Source organism: Anoplophora glabripennis, unplaced genomic scaffold, assembly GCF_000390285.2.
Source record: "Anoplophora glabripennis isolate ALB-LARVAE unplaced genomic scaffold, Agla_2.0 scaffold447, whole genome shotgun sequence".
Lineage (NCBI taxonomy): Eukaryota > Metazoa > Arthropoda > Insecta > Coleoptera > Cerambycidae > Anoplophora > Anoplophora glabripennis.
Window position 1 is genome coordinate 173,826 of NW_019416632.1, and position 17,761 is coordinate 191,586.

General features: G+C 32.9%; 1 protein-coding gene across 1 annotated transcript in view; it reads left to right on the forward strand.

Moving 5' to 3' along the window:
- The window catches only part of LOC108910944 (orexin receptor type 2-like), a 142,652-nt gene extending 125,569 nt beyond the window's left edge, over nt 1-17,083 (forward strand). The window contains exon 5 of the mRNA XM_018715727.1: nt 16,820-17,083. Within this exon, the coding sequence (XP_018571243.1) occupies nt 16,820-17,083 (264 nt within the window). The remainder of the gene's footprint in view (nt 1-16,819) is intronic.
- The last annotated feature ends 678 nt before the right edge of the window (nt 17,084-17,761 follow it).

Consider the following 17,761-nt stretch of genomic DNA (forward strand, 5'->3'; position numbering starts at 1 on the left):
TATATATATATATGGTACTTAGGTGAAGATCACAACTTAATAAGGCTATAAAAGAAAAACACTCGAAATTATTTAATCAGAGCAAATGTGTTGAGTATATGACACAAAAGATTTCCCTATAAGGAATGGAAATATCCTATTCAAATTTTAAGTTTGCTTAAACTGGTAACAAGAAAGCATATAACAAGGAACAACATATCTAATTCACGCCGCTTAGTTAATTTCATTTATGCCAACTTTAAAATTAACATACAAGATTTATGATACTCTGGATGTTGTGAAAAATTAGGAAATATTGAGGAATATGACAAATTGTGCATTTTTATTTCATATTACATATTTCATATTACAATTATCCAACAACCTTACAGAGATAGTACAAGCTTTAGTGAAAAAATTACATCTACATTATTCGTAACCAACTTTGTCTTGTGAACAAATAGATTTCTTACAAGAGAAACAATATTAAAAAATTTACAATTAGGCTTACACAGAATGGTTCGAATTAATTGGACCGCAATTTTCCTACGATGATAGAACTACTTAAAATAAGAAAAGAAGTCCCCATACGGATAGCTCTAGATGAACTTTGTTCCTGAGATACAGGGCATTCAAAATAAAAAAAAAAACATGTACAATATGTACAGTTATTCAAATATCTCTGGATATGTTTGTTATTAATAGATGAAACTTGGAGTAATAATATATCAACCGGTGGCGTAAATACTTTTAGTATTTACGGCGCTGACATATTTTAACTTATTTTAGAAATAAGAAAGGGTCCAATTTCTCACAATCCTTTTATTTTAAAAAAGACTAGCGGTTTCGAGTTCAAACTTTACACCTCATCTTAATTCTTTTAGAAAAATATGTCAGATTATGTTAATTTTAATTTTATAGAAGTCAAATTATGTTTTATTTTATTAACCTATTTAATAATTATTAATTTTTACAAATATAGAGTATATGATTTGTTTTAATTATTTCTTAAGTTGTATATTTGTAAAAAATCAAATAGTCTATATTCGTAAAATTGTAAAAAATTATTAAAGCGGTTAATAAAATAAAACATAATTTGACTTCTATAAAATTAAAATTAAACATAATCTGACATATTTTGATAAAAAAAATTATATTATATTGTAGCCTTGTAAGACCTGAAGATATGGAAGATTGACCTCGAAACCGGTAGTCTTTTTCAAAATAAAAGGATTGTGAGAAATTGGACCTTTTCTTATTTCTAAAATAAGTTACAATGGAAAACTCACATTTATCAATTTTGAACTTACCTATACATATTTTAAATTAAAACATAAATAAATAAAAACTGGAAACGACTTTTTTTTCAAATAATAGGAATTAAATTCACTTCTTCAATTTCCAAAGTAATCAGTGGCGTCGAAATTCTGGGTTATTTATTAACAGTATTTCCCACTATCTCAGCTACTGATTGACATATGTATGTACAGGGTGGCCAAATGAAAACGAAACATTTTCAGGAACTGCGTCAAGATTGTAGAAAAACGCTCAGACCCGTCGATTTTAGTTTAAATCTTTGCTGGTATTTTTGACTCCGCCACTTTTACCCCAAGTAAGGGTAAGCATCATCCCAAAATATTTAAATGGTATTGGGGGTTGAGTAATATTTCTTTTGAAAGCTCTTACAATTCTCTTTAAAACAAACTTTAAATTTTATAATTTACATTTTAATATTTAAATTATGTTTAGTTGCATACTTACTACTTAGTTGATTAAATGTTCAAACCGATGACCGCCCGCTTCCATACAAGAATAAAGATTTTGTTCGAAACGTTCGCGCACATTCCGAAGCATTTCCGGAGTGATTCGACGGCATTCGTCGACGATCCTTTGACGCAAATCTTCCAGCTGTGTTTTATAGATTTTACTTTTTCGGTATCCCCACAAGAAGAAATCAAGGGGCGATAAATCCGGTGATCGTGGAGGCCACTCAATGCTGCCTCTTCTCCCAATCCAATTCCGTAGAAAACGTTGGTCCAAATACTGACGGACAATTAACGCATAATGCGGAGGAGCACCGTCCTGTTGAAAAATCCAATGATCTTCATCATACTCTGGAACATTTTCAATAATATCAGTCAAGGCAGGCTCAATAGCGTCTTCCAGTAATTGCAAATACATTTGGGTAGAAAAAAAGGACCCACCAGCCGGTCACCGAAAATTCCAGCACATACATTTAATTTTTCCGGTTGCTGTGTATGCACCTCGTGAAAAAGTCTTGAGTTTGAATCGAACCAATAGCGGCAATTGTGACGATTTACCGTCCCGTTCAAGAAAAAACTGCATTCATCAGAAAAACAGATGTTAAAAAGGAACTGTGGATCGTTCCCTGCTCGCTCACTCATTATTTCGTAAAATTGCAAACGGCGGTCATAATCATCCTCATGAAGTTCCTAGACTAAATGTATTTTGTATGGTGGAATTTATTCTTCTTCAAAATGGTTTGTATGCTAGTTCGACTGATCCCAAACACAGATGCCAGCTGCCTCGTACTTAATGTAGGATCAGGATGAATTTGTCCCAAAACTGCAACTTCACTAGCTTCATTTACTCTAGATTTTTCAATTTCGTTTTTTATTGGCTACGTTCCCTGCCTCTTGAAATTTTTTTACTAACTCTAGAACATACTTCCTCCTGACATGTCGATCTTGATGTTGTTCATTAAATAACTGAGCTGTTCTATTCGCACATTTATTGTTCATAAAGTAAAGCGAAATGATACCTTTCCGCAATGGAATAAACCATAGTGTTTAATTTCAAAAACACAATTAAACAAACTACCAACCAACGTTTCCAAATAATACTAGAAAATAATTTGGAATCCACTAATTTTACGTTCATTGTGTGTGTATAGCATTCATTTCTGTTTTTTACAATTGTGTTTTTTTTTACGAAAGTGATAACAAATCGCCAAAAACCAATGTAACGCAAGAAATACTAAATTTATACCATTGGCGTACTTAACTCGAATGTCTGACATTTTTACCGTTACTAATTGTTTGTACAGAAGCAACTTTTAAATTCTTAATAAGTTTTGGGCGGAATTATAAAATTTAAAGTCTGTTGTAAAGAGAATTGTAAGAGCTTTCAAAATAAATATTACTCAATCGCCAATGTCATTTAAATATTTACCCCTTGCTTAGGGGTGAAAGTGGCGGGGTCAAAAATACCAGCAAAGAATGTCCCCCTTTAATCTAAAATCGACGGGTCTGAGCCTTTTTCTACAATCTTGACGCAGTTCCTGAAAATGGCTCTGTTTCGTTTTCATTTGGCCACCCTGTATTTAAAATATATCATATGAAATTATTGTCTATTTTGTGAGACTCTTCATCTGTTATTAAAAGTTACCAAAGTCTTTTAATTACTTCCTGTATAGTATTATTTTGTGTTAAATTCACTATAGAGCATTTTCGTTTGCAATCAGTTCATACAAAAAAAGAAACATAAAGAATACTATGTAAAAAGAATAATTATGTAAAACCGCATTGAGTTTTTTTTATAGTAGTTTCATTAAAGCCAGTGACATGTCTCTGATATTGTTCATATTAGGTAGCAAAATTTATAAATTTTTCAACAGACTAATCCATTACAGAATGCACGTGCTTTGTTATATTTAGAAGTACAAACATCAATAAAAGCTCAAGAGAGAAGTGACATGTTTCAGTTCGTATCAAAGTTTCATGAATAGTACTCATATTCTAAATTTAGAATGTGTTCTCTACTAGGCGTGTTGTTATGTGAATCGAGCAAATATTGAATAAATACATCAAATTGAAATATTCGCGTGACAAATTCAAACGTTAACTTAAATAAGGTGTTAGAATTTTTTTAAGTTATAATATACAGGGTGTCCCGAAATTAAGGGGCAATATTTCTACATCTATGTCGAAAAAGATTATTTTTTCTTTATATAAACGTGGGTTCAAAAATTCTTTCTAAGGAAGTTATAGCCACTTAAAGGAGCCACTCTGATGATGGTTTTTTTAAAATAACTCCGAAACCGGTTGAGATAAATTTATGAAATTTGGTAAGTAGCTTTACTTTTACGAACTTAGTCCGCTACTAAAACGAAATTGACACATTTTCATCATATACGTTCCAAAACTGGGGGGAGGGGGTTAAAATTTACCATAACTTTTTTACGCTTTGACTTTTTTGACTTTTGACTGAAAAGTATGAAATTTCAGAAAAAGGTATTCTTTGTTCAGATTTGTAGAATGTTCCATTTTTATGTAAAATACGTTTAAAAACCATGTTACATGTGTTAATCACTGAGAATCGAAATTGTCAATATTTTTTATCGTCGCAGGTTTTGAATAAGAAAAATACGTTTGACGTCATTTGCATTGGCAGTTCAGTTATTTACTTTTTGCGAATTGTTATCAGTCGAAAATGTAACATTTTACGAATTTAGTAATTTCTGTAATAAATGTCTGGACAGGAATTTTAGAGGACCAGCTACTTGGACTAATTCAGTTTCCCGTTTGTCTGAATGCAGAAGGATACTTAAACTTTCTGCAAAATGATGTAAGAGAACCATTGGATGTACAATGCTTAACTTTACACTATAACGACATGGGGCCCCACCTCATTTTACCCATGTCATAAACTGGTTAAACGATCTCATTTTCCTGGCAGGTGGATAGGTAGAGGTGGCCCCATTCCCGGTGATTAACACATGTAACATTATTTTTAATAGTATATTAAGCATTAAGAACGGTAAGGGTAATTTACCGTTCGAAGACAATGTTTGGAGGCTGAGCAAAGCGAAGCCTCCAATTTTGTCTGAGAACGGTATAACTCTTAACGTTCGTGATGCTTATACTATTTTTTGCACGATCGCAATAAATGAAAACGAAATTATATATGTATACTTATTTAATTTTTATGTAACGTCAAAAATGACGTTTCTGAATAAATTTGCGAAGATTTTTTTAAATCTATTTATGTTTATTGTTGTCGCGGCTTTCTTAATTGACGAAACTGACAATTCTAAATCGAAAAACATGTAATTTCTGTAAGTACCTAATTGTACAAACTGCACATTTAATTTCAACATCAATAAACAGATTTAAAATACATCTTTCTTTTAAATCAATTAAATTTTAAACTGAATTCTAAAAAACCCATTCCAAATCAATGCGATGTTAAAAATGTATGTTTTGACAATTATGTACTTACCTTTCTAGAACGGTAAGGAAATTACTAACCGTTTTGTTAACCTTTGCAACTAGTAAGCTCATCCTACTGTCGTAAAAACAAACATGGTAAGTGACCAAAAAAAGCTTGATCGTGCAAAAACGGATTTTACACAAAAATGGAACATTCTGTCAATATGGACAAAGAGTACCTTTTTTACTAGGAAACTCTGAAATTTTATCGTTTTCAGTCAAAAGTCAAAAAAGTCAAAACATAAATAAGTTATGGTAAATTTTACACCCTCCCCGCCCGATTTGGAACGTATGTGATGAAATGTAAATTTCGATTTAGCAGACTAAGCACGTAAGAGTTAAGCTAGTTACCAAAGGACAACGCACCCAATATATGGGATTTTGGTTCCCCGTCGAATTGGTTGCAACCAATTTTTTTCGATAGTATTTGACCTTCTGATAAAAAGTAGAAGACCTGGCAGTCGACGAGAGTTTGGATATATGAAACAAGCACAAGCTGTATCACCATACTTGATTATGGTAAACAAAGGTATTTGGGGGCGCTGATTACAAATCCAAGGTCAGCTAACTTCCATCATGTCAAGGTCATCTCAAGGTCAAATTGTGAAAAAAAACAGTAGAAAAATGTGAAACAGTAGGTACATAGGTTTTTGAGGTCGCTGAACACGAATACCGGGTTCGCTTAAGCCTACAAGGTCACCTAGCGACCATTTTTAAGTCATCTAAAGGACAAAGTGAGAAAAAGCTTTTATTAAGAAGAGCACGATAAATTGTCATATACTTGAAAGGCCTTTCATGCTGATATTGAATCTGACTTTTACAGTGACATTGAGCTTTATGACAAGGTCAGTGAAGACGAGACTCTAACCAGTTAATGAGAATTTTTTTATAAGATGAGGAAATGCTAAATGCGAAAATGACGATTTTCAACGGCCGATTTCCGGGTTAAAAATTGTTATTTTTTAACAAGGCTTTAAAATAATGCGAGTCCAAAAAACTCTTCAGCATCTTGTAGGGGAATGTTTAAACTTTAATTTAGGTACCTGGCAATTTTTAACCCGGAAATCGGCCGTTGAAAATCGTAATTTTCGAATTTTTAGCAACTATCAATTTTACAGGCATAGTTAATAGGAACTTCTTTGTTTATAATGTACCAAAAAACCTAAAAAAAAATTTACAATTTGTTTAAAAAAGTTTGTTTAAACAAATGGGCACCAGATTTTTGGCCGGCATTATCTGGATTCATGTTAAGGAACATCTCACGAATCTGAATATGCAAAAAAATCGAGTCGGAAAATATCTCCCACGAATGCGAGGTTTTCGCCTTGTCTAATTAGAGTTTTAATCTCCATCACCTGGTTATGATGCAGAATATTTTAATATAGGCTTACATTATCATGTTTATTAAGTTTGTGTTCCAGTTCCAAAATCTAGGAGGCTAGAGGACTCCACTAACAAAAAATTCTGCACTAAAATACTCAGTTCTGTAAATTGGAAATGCCTGAAGTTGGAAAATTTACCTATTACTAACACCACCGAGTCTCCTTATAAGTTATTTTCACAATTCTGAGAACAAAGCGTACCCAACGATTACTGAAACACCCCGTATGACAGAAAATACTACATTTTGCAACAAGTGATGAAAATTAGGGATGTTTTGAATGTTTGCATTTGCATTTGGTAATGAGAATTACATGCAGCAAATTTTAAATTCTAATTCGCGTTTGTATTCGCATATTTCATTGCAGTTCGTTAACGAATGTGAATATGTAAACGAACATGAAAGATTTGTTAGAATAGAGGTTTGACGTTTCAAGAAAAATTGATTTTTATTAAAAATATCACTTCATTATAAAAAATTGTCATACTTGCTGTGGCAAGTAACCCATTTTTAAGCACAACGTCAAGAACGTCGCCAGACGCACTACGGGGTTCCCAGAAGCCGATCCCTGCAGAGTGGCGACAGGACCAGGGACTACCAAGCTACCTACGACCGACTTCAACAACAAGGCTCTCTCCAACGAACACTCACACCATCAACACGTCTTTTCCATACCAGTTTTCTATACATTAGTTTTCAATAAAATTCTTTATTATTTCCGTTGATAGAGCGTTTGATTCTTGCTGTACAGCGAAAGCAACCCTCATTACTTTTACGGTAGATAAAACTATTTTGTTAAAAACATAAAACTAAAACAATTAAATATGATATATTTTTTCTTTTTTGAATTACCAATACACTTTTAGTTAATGTATCTTTCCGTTTTCCGTCACACTTCAAAATGTAAAGGACATTGTATAACCTCTTTCATATATTGGGTCAAATATATTTTCTGTTACTTTAACTATACTAGTACCTAATTTTTGGAGCTTCGTTAATATTAGCTTCCGCATTCGCCTTAGGTAATCAAAAATCTCACATCCTGAAAACTGTAAAAAAGATGCCATAAAAAATAATATTTCATCTCGAGTAGGAAATGTGATTTTCTTATACAAAGTTCAGATCCAATTCAATTCAAAATACATTTCCTTCCAAAAGTATTATCATTCTCGTTCAGTGATATCACTGTGACATTTGACAAATTATGTCATTTTATTTATGTTATTTAATTCTCCTATAACTTTAAGTAGGTAGTACAGAAATGTTCCATTGGAATTAAATTCCATGTTGGTTGGTGTAGTATATTTACGTAATTAAGGCCATTTTTATTATCGGCTGTACAGATGTTAAGAGAATGTCACATTCGTATTGGTTAGTCCGTGGGCAATCTTTACCTATATACGAGTATAGAAGAAGCATTTCCCACTCAAAACGAAATATTTGCAAAGTATTTCGAAAAGCAACTTATTTTTAAAGAATTGAAACATCCCCATGAGCCTTAGAGATAGATATAGGGAAGCTTGATAAAAGTCTCCCTAAAATTACGCGTATAATTCAAATATGCTAAATCATACAGGGTGTTCCATTTAAAATATGCAAACAGATGGATGTAGCACTTCCGGTTATACCGGAAGTGCTACATTAATGGTATTCTTTTATTTAAAGACAGCACTCCCAAAAACCTCAGGGCCCAAATTTTCAAAATTCAAATCAAAGTAGTAGCGTCAACGGCAATCACTGTTATTGTTTACAAATAAATGTAATATATTTTAGTTTTGATGTACATTTTTCGTGTTCCCATGTGTCATGCGTCATAGGAGTTGTTGTTCTTGTTTTTTTTTATTATTAGATTGTTATTCACAATTTGTAGTGTGGATTTTTGTAAAAGTGACGTAAATTGGGAAAAGTAAGTGGCTGATCCATTAATTTCTGAAAGTTTTCAAAAGATCCTCAGTTAAGAGATAATTGATTGAAAGGTGCTATCCCAAATATATTTTTAATCCTGCTAACAAAATAATTTGCAGTAAGCATTTTCATAAGAAGATTTCGAAGATACATGCCGTGTGAGGATAATGAACTAGCTGTAAAAGAATTACAATCAACAAGTATTCATTTTGTATCACGAGTCGAAAGCTCTAATCAGACAGCTACAAATATGACTACGAACGTATAGATATGTAGATTTACTTTGTTGGCAAATGATTCTCTACATTTGACTTTGAACTGACCTTAACCCAGACCTGATCGGATCAAACGCACACCAGATTCTGATTCAGCAACCTCAAAAACGTATAGATATGTAGATTTACTTTGTTGGCAGTTGATTCTCTATATTTCACCTTGAACTGACCTTAACCCAGAGCTAATCTGGTCAAACAGACACCGGATTCGTATTCAGCGACCTTAAACATGTGGATACCATGGTCTTGTCTTTCGGACATACCACTTTTGTTTTTGTGGGGCTATGTAAGTAAAGGTCACTTGTCGATCTCAACATTTTTTGTTTTTCACTTTAATCGTTTCCCCTATCTGAGGACACAACGTATATCTCATGGGTTGCATGTGGGACGTGTTAATTTTAATATCCAATAAACTTATAAAATATAGCTAATTTTAATTTAAATGAAATATTAAATGTATATTTCATGATTAATATTGTAATACATTCTAATAATTGTTGTCAAAATTTGGAATATATTTTTATATCCATAAAAAATAATACCTTGAAGACCATTAACATTATAGGTACGTAGAATGTCCATTAAACATAACGATTTTCACATATCCCCATGTTCATATCTAGACTATGATGTACTAGTCCACTATAACCCAATAAAACAAACAATAACATACTCGTATATGCGACAATGTAATATCATTGTCTCTCATTGCAAATAACGAACATTTTCCAATAAATCTAGCTAACTCCTAAAAGGTAGTGCAAATATTCCTACCACATATTAATGAAAAATCCAAACCGCCGAATAACACGGGGATTTGCATCGCTCCAGTGATGCACATTATGAGAATTTAAATTACCCCACGTGTGATTATTTCCCATAAATAATACATAGTATAATCTGAATTTGTATTTGGCTCTTGTAGCTGTCTATAAAATGAGAAATAAAATGAATCGTTCTTTCATCTTTACCTAATAATATAGTGTTTTTATATGTAAACCAATTTTCATTAGATTTGTTTAATTTGAAGATGTTATAAACAGAATTTATGTCAATAAGATTCTTACAGACACATTGAACCATACATTTCTTACTTTTGTATAAATTTTTCATAAACTGTCGTTTCGATTTTTTAAAAATTGAGTACTCTTACTTTGTGAATATGCCTCGTATATAGACTGTATCTAATACAAATCAATAATTCATTCACATTTTACTATCTAAAACAATAAATTTTAGATTATAGCAGAAATATTACTACACCTCCGGTATAACGAGTGATCTGATTATACAGGGTGATTCAGAACTTATCCAAAAAAAAATTGTATGTACAGAGGACTCTTACGAATACAATTTTGTAAAGAAAAAATCAGAAAGGGTAGTTCGAAAAAGATTTAAAAATACACATCTGAAAACTGGTCCACTGTTTAACCTGACCTAGCACGATGCGACCGGCATGGCGGCAAAAACGGACAAAAACTTTAAAACAGAATTTCACAAGGAAAGAAATAAATAGAGTTTTATACCACCTATTTTATATCAGCAAATTCAACTGCTTTTACCGTTATTGTTATTATTACCATTTTACCGATTTTTTCTAAAATTTTTGAAATTATATTAAAGAAGAAGCTTCCCTCTTTTCTAAAAAATCAATTAATATTTTCACCTTCACAATTTGGGTTTAGGATCAACAATCAAAGCTCTACTAGCTGTAATTGAAGATGTAGTAAATGGACTTGATAGGGGTATGTTGACAAATGCCGCACTATGCGATCTCAGCAAAGCATTTGATTGTGTGAATGTGGACATTCTGCTGCGAAAACTAGAGTACTATGGTATCCGGAATAATGAATTGCATTTACTTCAATCTTATTTGACAAATAAAACTCAGTGCGTTACCATTAACGATAATCAATCTACACTACTTCCTGTGACTGGTGGAGTTCCTCAAGAATCAGTATTAGGACCAGTGCTTTTCTTATTATACATATATTAACGACTTACCTATTAATATTCCCAACAATACTTGTATCCTTTTTGCCGATGACACGACTCTTCTAACTCCAGGTGCGATTGAACAAAGTAGAGAGAGTCTAAATTGTGCTATCAAATGGTTCTCAGCCAACAAATTAAAACTAAATATGTCTAAAACCCAACATATATTGTTCACTTCAGATAAAGTTTTTACTAAATCTAATTCTGTAAAGTTATTGGGAATTACATTTGATTCAGGTTTGAACTGGAATGCCCACATCGACAATATGCTCAAAGTTAGCTTGACAGGTTTTTATTATGAGACAGTTACGGCCTTTTGTTAGCAATGATGTTATGCGGGTTATTTATTTTTCACTCGTCCACAGTAATTTGCTGTACGGTATATGTTTGTGGGGTAATGCTAGCTCGGTCCATAGAGTATTTGTTTTACAGAAGGCTGCGGTTCGCCTTGTGGCGGGTGCATATAATAATAATTACACACCTAGTAAAAATATTTTTATAAATTATAGAATATTACCTGTGCCGTATCTGTATTTGCTAGAATCACTTAATAATATATTACGTAATAAGTGTTGTAAAAAGCATTTTACCTACGACCACTACTGTAAATACTTAAAAACACAAACAGTGTTGTATTGACCGTTGCTAGGCGGTTGCTAGGAAAACTGTACGATTTTTTGTACCAAGCTGTGCGATTTTTTTACAGTACGTAATAGGAATCTTACATTGATCGCAGACGGTATGTTTTTTAGTATTTACAGCAGTGGTCGTAGGTAAAGTATAGTACGTAATACGTGGTGTATTGCAATTACGCATTCATAGAATTACACGCACTCGCCGCTACGCGGCGTCGTGCGTAACTTTTCCATTCGTGCGTAAAATGCTTTTTACAACACTTATTACGTAATATACTATTACGCACGAATGGAAAAGTTACGCACGACGCCGCATAGCGGCGAGTGCGTAATTCTATGAGTGCGTAATTACATTACACCACGTATTACGTACTATACTTTACCCACGACCACTATTGTAAATACTTAAAAACACACCGTCTGCGATCAATGTAAGATTCCTATTACGTACGGTAAAAAAATCGCACAGCTTGGTAAAAAAATCGTACAGTTTTCCTAGCTACCGCCTAGCAAACAGTATTGTATTGACCGTTGCTAGGCGGTCGCTAGGAAAACTACGATTTTTTACCAAGCTGTGCGATTTTTTTACCGTTCGTAATAGGAATCTTACATTGATCGCAGACGGTGTGTTTTTAAGTATTTACAGTAGTGGTCGTAGGTAAACTAGTTCACCAGAATTTGCCTAATTTATCAACCCATCCATATGGATACACATAATTATGGCACCCGACATGGCACGGATATTATAATACCTTTCTCTCGTATTAATATTACGAAGAATAACAAATTCAGAGTGGATTTGTATAACAAATTAGTTAAATACTTTAAACACAATAATGTAAAACAAATGTCACTTGGAAATTTCAATAATTTTTTTAAAAAATTATTTTTAGATGATTGTTTTTTTAGTGTGGACGAGTTTGTAACCTATAATATAATATATGAACGATTTTACTTATTATAGTTAACCTTGAATGTTTGTAATATAATTTAGACTATATGACTGGAAATGTACTTTCTGTATATGAGTGATCAATAAATTATACAATACTATACTATTAATTAATGAAATTAATTTGTGGTTTTAATTAATAAAATAATTTGACATACCTTTTGTTACAACAACTGTTCAAAATTTTGTCCACCGACGTGTAAACACATTTGGACCCGTCTTACACAGTTTCTACGAACAAATGGTATTGTCTTTCTTCACCATAAATTAAAACGATGTCCATCAACTCCGAATTGCTATACACGCAAGCCATTTTTGACACTAACTACTAAAAAACTATTGTAAACAGTCGGATTTCAGTATGTCGATGAGGCCACGTTGCTCTCCACGCGTATTGCGAATGACATTAGAGACTACAGTTGTCCAGCTATGTAATGGTTGAAAGTACTATAACTTCAATAACTTTTTTCTCGAAAATTATAAGGATTTTACAAAAAAATGTTTACGATATTTCTCATGCCGCATCTATTCCCAATTTTTTTGGATAAGTTGGGAAGGAATCAATCTGTATTATAGTGACCAATTTTAATTCCAATATTGCATTCACAATTCTAGTTTCAGACAAACAACGTGTTAATGATTTAATCTGATTCACTAATTTCATCATAATTACGTACTAAACTTTGGGATTTAAATATTTATATTTAAGTGTATATACAGAGTGGTCCGAATTTTATGCAGGAAGCTTCGAGGACAGATAGATCTTTTTAAAATAGTAGAAGTTTGCCTTATAAACATAGGTCTGGAACGGCCTCGTTTTAGAGATACATGGTGTTGAAGTTGTTAAAAAAATATATTTTTTGTTTATATCTTAGGAATCTATTAACCGATCTCAATAAAATTTGGTACAAATAATGTACGATAGTAGGCCTTGCATTCCCCAAAATATGAGCTCTAAAGGTTTAACCAGTGGTGTACAACTGGACAAAGGTCACCCCTTTTTATAAAAAAAACCTACGCCACTGTATTTTTTACGAGTTATTGTATCGGATTTATATTCTAATGCACTAAATACGTAAAAAAGGTGACTTGAATTTATTCCCTAAGGTTCACCATTTTCAAGTTATTCATACAAATACAATCCCCTTGTGGCAAACACTTCAAATCTAATATTACAAAAATATTTATGTTTATGCTTAAAAGTGAGTGTAATTTGTAAGCACATCAACAAAATTATTTCCATATCACTTAGGAGGTAGTGTTCCTGGTGTGTTTTAGTTTTCTCTGAAGGCATTATCTTTACAAATAAGAACAATTTAAATCAAAATAATAATAAAAATACATTTACCAAGCAACAACAACTAAACAAGAAACAAAATTGACGTTGCGAATTTACAGCAATTGTTCAAAATGCGAACCACCCACAACCATACATTTTTGACATCTTCTATTATTGGAACTAATTGAAGCTAATATCATGTGGTAGTTTTCTTTTAATTCATTACACTCGTCTTCTATTCGCTGCAGTAGTTGTGATCTAGTATCTATTAGAGTAGAATAAACTTTTCAGGTAGATCACCCCAAACATAGAAGTCCAGAGAGTTTAGATCTAGCGGTCTGGCTGGCCAAGACACTGGACCCTCTGCACCATTATGGTTGACATTGGCATTTGGTCTTCTACCTGTCCATCATCTCATATAATTTTCATTAAACCATTCTTATATTATTCTCCTAAAATGCGCAGGAGCACCATCCATTTGTATCCAGCTATCTTGTCGTATATTTAATGGAACATCCTCTAATAATTCAAATAGATGGTTTTCTAGAAAGTTTAGAAATGACTCCGAATTTCATGAGGATTTTCTTGTGACCAAATATCCAGATTGTGAAAATTCACTACCCCTCACCTTGTGAACGTAGCCTCATCGGTCCAAAGTATTTCTAGTAAGAATTCAAACAACCATTGATAAAAATTCAGGCGTCTCTCTGCGTCTCTCTGCATCTCCCGGAAGTAAATTTTGCACAGGTTGTAAATGGTACGGATTACTGCCATTCTTATGTAGAACTTTTCAAATTTTCGACTTACTCACCCCAAGTTGCCGAGACGTTCTTCGTTACCTACTTAGCCGAGGATCGTCATCAAATGCTTTTAAAATTTCATTTCTGTGCCTTTCATTCCTTTGTCGTGATTTTCCAAACATTGTTTTAATCCAAAAAGATGAAAGCGATGAGTGTAAAGAATTTTGTTGATGTGCTTACAAATTGTACTTGCTTTTAAGCATAAATATAAATATTCCTGTAATATTATGGTTAGAAGTGTCTGCCACAAGAGGATTGTATTGGTATGAATAACTTGAGAACGGTGAACTTTAGGGAAAAAATTCAAGTTAGATCTTTTACGTATTTTGTGCATTAGAATACAAATTCGTTACAATAACTTGTAAAAAATACAGTGGCGTAGGTCTTTTTTATAAAAAAGGGTGTGACCCTGTCCAGTTGTACGCCACTGGTTGAATATTTAGAGCTCATATTTTAGGGAATACAAGGCCTACTATCATACATTATCTGTACTAAATTTTTTTGAAATCGGTCTATGGATTCCGGAGATATAAACAAAAAATATTGTTTTTTTTAACAACTTCAACACCCTGTATCTCTAAAGCGAGGCCGTTCCAGACCTATGTTTATAAGGCAAACACCTACTATTTTAAAAAGATCTATCTGCTCTCGAAGTGTCCTGCATAAAATTCGGACCACCCTGTATTTGTGATTTACTATATTTGCTTGGTGGTCTTGATGGGTTGCCTTCTTTGAAATACAAGCATTATTTCCAACACCTTCCGGCTGTATTTTCGAATTTTTTAAATTATTGACAAAGTCTGCTGCCACAAACACATTAAACTTCTAGATTTCAGAAATTTTTGATGTCATATCTTAAAAATGTATTATCTATTATCCCTTAACCAAACAAAACATTTCGACGTTTTTGTTTTCTCTTAGGATATTCCCATTTGATTGTAGTCGCATCATTATCTTCGTTTGTTTGTTTGTTCACCTTATTCACTATTTGGGTTTGCTTGTTTACTATTTGCTGATAAGTTTTTTGGTGGTTAGTCTTTATATAGATTTTATACCGATTGTCAACTGACCACGTGCAAGTAAGTTTTTCGTTATTTGCAGACTTCTATGAAATATGAATTTTATTTTCTTGTTTACTATGAGTACAGATCGCATGACCCATTTAATTATGTAGTAGATGTTTCTTTGTTAATAAATGTTGTTTTCCCATGGTTACATTACTTCATCGGTACACGTTCGAATTTATTGTTTTTTTCATGTCTGAAGTCGTGCATATTTTTAGTACCTATATTAAAAAACACATCACTCTTTAGGAATGTTGTCTCAGCTCTCGAATTACTAACAACCGTAGTCTTGACTCGTAGTGAATAAAAAGTGAATACATATGGGATGTTTCACGTCAAGCGGATCACCGACCTGGACAAAAATTGCGTGGAACGATCGAGACGTGCAAGGCCTTAAAATGTTCGTCTAGTAAGAGGCTTTCAAACGCAGAGTTGTACTTTTCAAAAATCCAAAATGGCGGACCCAATATGGTGGTCGGAAGCTGGAGAAAACCAGAGTGTACGGCAAAAAAGGGTTGTGAAAAAGAAATTCGTAACCAATCGGGTCATTTTTTAGCTCAAATTGTAGCTGAGGGACACTTCTTAAAAGCTAGTGTGGTTGGATGAAAAAATCCAAAATGGCGGATCCAACATAGCGGTCAAAAAACCAATTTGGTAACTGAATTTTAAAAAATTAACCGATTTACACCAAACTTAGTATACGGGAGTTTTTGAGGTCGCTGATTGCGAATCCGAGGTCAGATTTGCAAAATTCAAGATGGTGGATCCATGATGGCGGACGAAATTTCTGAAAATCAACCGATTTCCACCAAATCTGGTAAATGGGGGGTTTCGGAGGTCGTTAAAAAATGACAAATCCAGTATGGCGGATAAAATCTTTCGCCATATTGAATCCGCCATCTTAAATTTTGCAAATCCAATTTAAGATATATGATGAACGACCCCAAAAATCCCCATATATCAAATTTGGTGGTAATCGTTCGATTTTCCGAAATTTCGTCCGCCGGTTCAACATTTTGGATTTTTGAAAAGTACCACTCTGCGTTTCAAAGCTTCTTACTAGACGAACATTTTGAGCCCATACACGTCTCGATCGTTCCACGCAATTTTTGTCCAGGTCGGCAATCCGCTTGCCGTGAAACATCCCATATATGAACAGTAAATCATTGAAGGTGATCATATGGGATGACTGATGAATAAAGTAGAACCTACCTCACTTTTTATTCATACAAGATAAATCATATCATATAAAATGTATAAAATAAATGTAAAACATTGTTTTGTGATTTCTATAACCAAAGTTTCTGCGAATATGGTTTTAAGTGGAAAGAAGAGGAAGCAAAAACCGCAATAAAAAGTAAGAAACAAGCATGGAAAAAATATATTCAAACTAAATTAGAAGAAGACAGACAGACAAGAAAGAATATCGAGAAATACAACTTGACATGCGAAAAGGGACACATGGGAAAAATTTGGAAAGGAATTACAGAAAGAATGCAAAACAAATACTCGATATCTTTGAACTACAATAAGAGGAATGAAAAGGGGAAGATGAAAAAGGAGAGAAGTCACAGCGACAAGAGATAGAAGAAACAAAATCCACACAAACCAAAGAAATGATAAAAAATATGGAAATTATTTTACACAAATAAATTAAATAAAGGACAATAAACGATTTGTATGAAATATACCAGAGAAAATCGTGCAAACGAGGAAATAAGTATGGAAGAAAGAGAAGAAGTAATAAGAGTAATTAGAATAGATAAAGCAAGGAGAGGATGAGAGAACCTAAAATGAAAAAAATATCTAGGAGAAAACGTAACCTGGTTCTGAAAAATATACAAAAAGTATCCAAACAAACTGGTAGAACAACCTAACTACAAGAAAGAAAAGAATATAAACTTCAAAACCCAAGAAGGGGCTAAGGCTCTACATTGTAGAGAAAAAAAAATGGGAAAGGAACAAAGAACCTTCTGTCCCGAAAGACGGTTTGTATGGCAATATATACAATATACATATTATATATGGAAATTTAATTGAAAGAAAGATGAAAATAAATGTCATACACTGCCGAAAACCATTGCCGAATAGGAGTAGCAAGGAGAACAGGCCATAAAAATATTTTTATAAAGATCTAGTTATTGTTATGTAAATAAAGGTTACTATGTTAAAAAGTATTAAAAATAAGAAAATAAGCAATTAAAAAGTTGTAACCCTGTATGTACGTATTTAAGATTCATCCTATATATAATAATAATAATAATA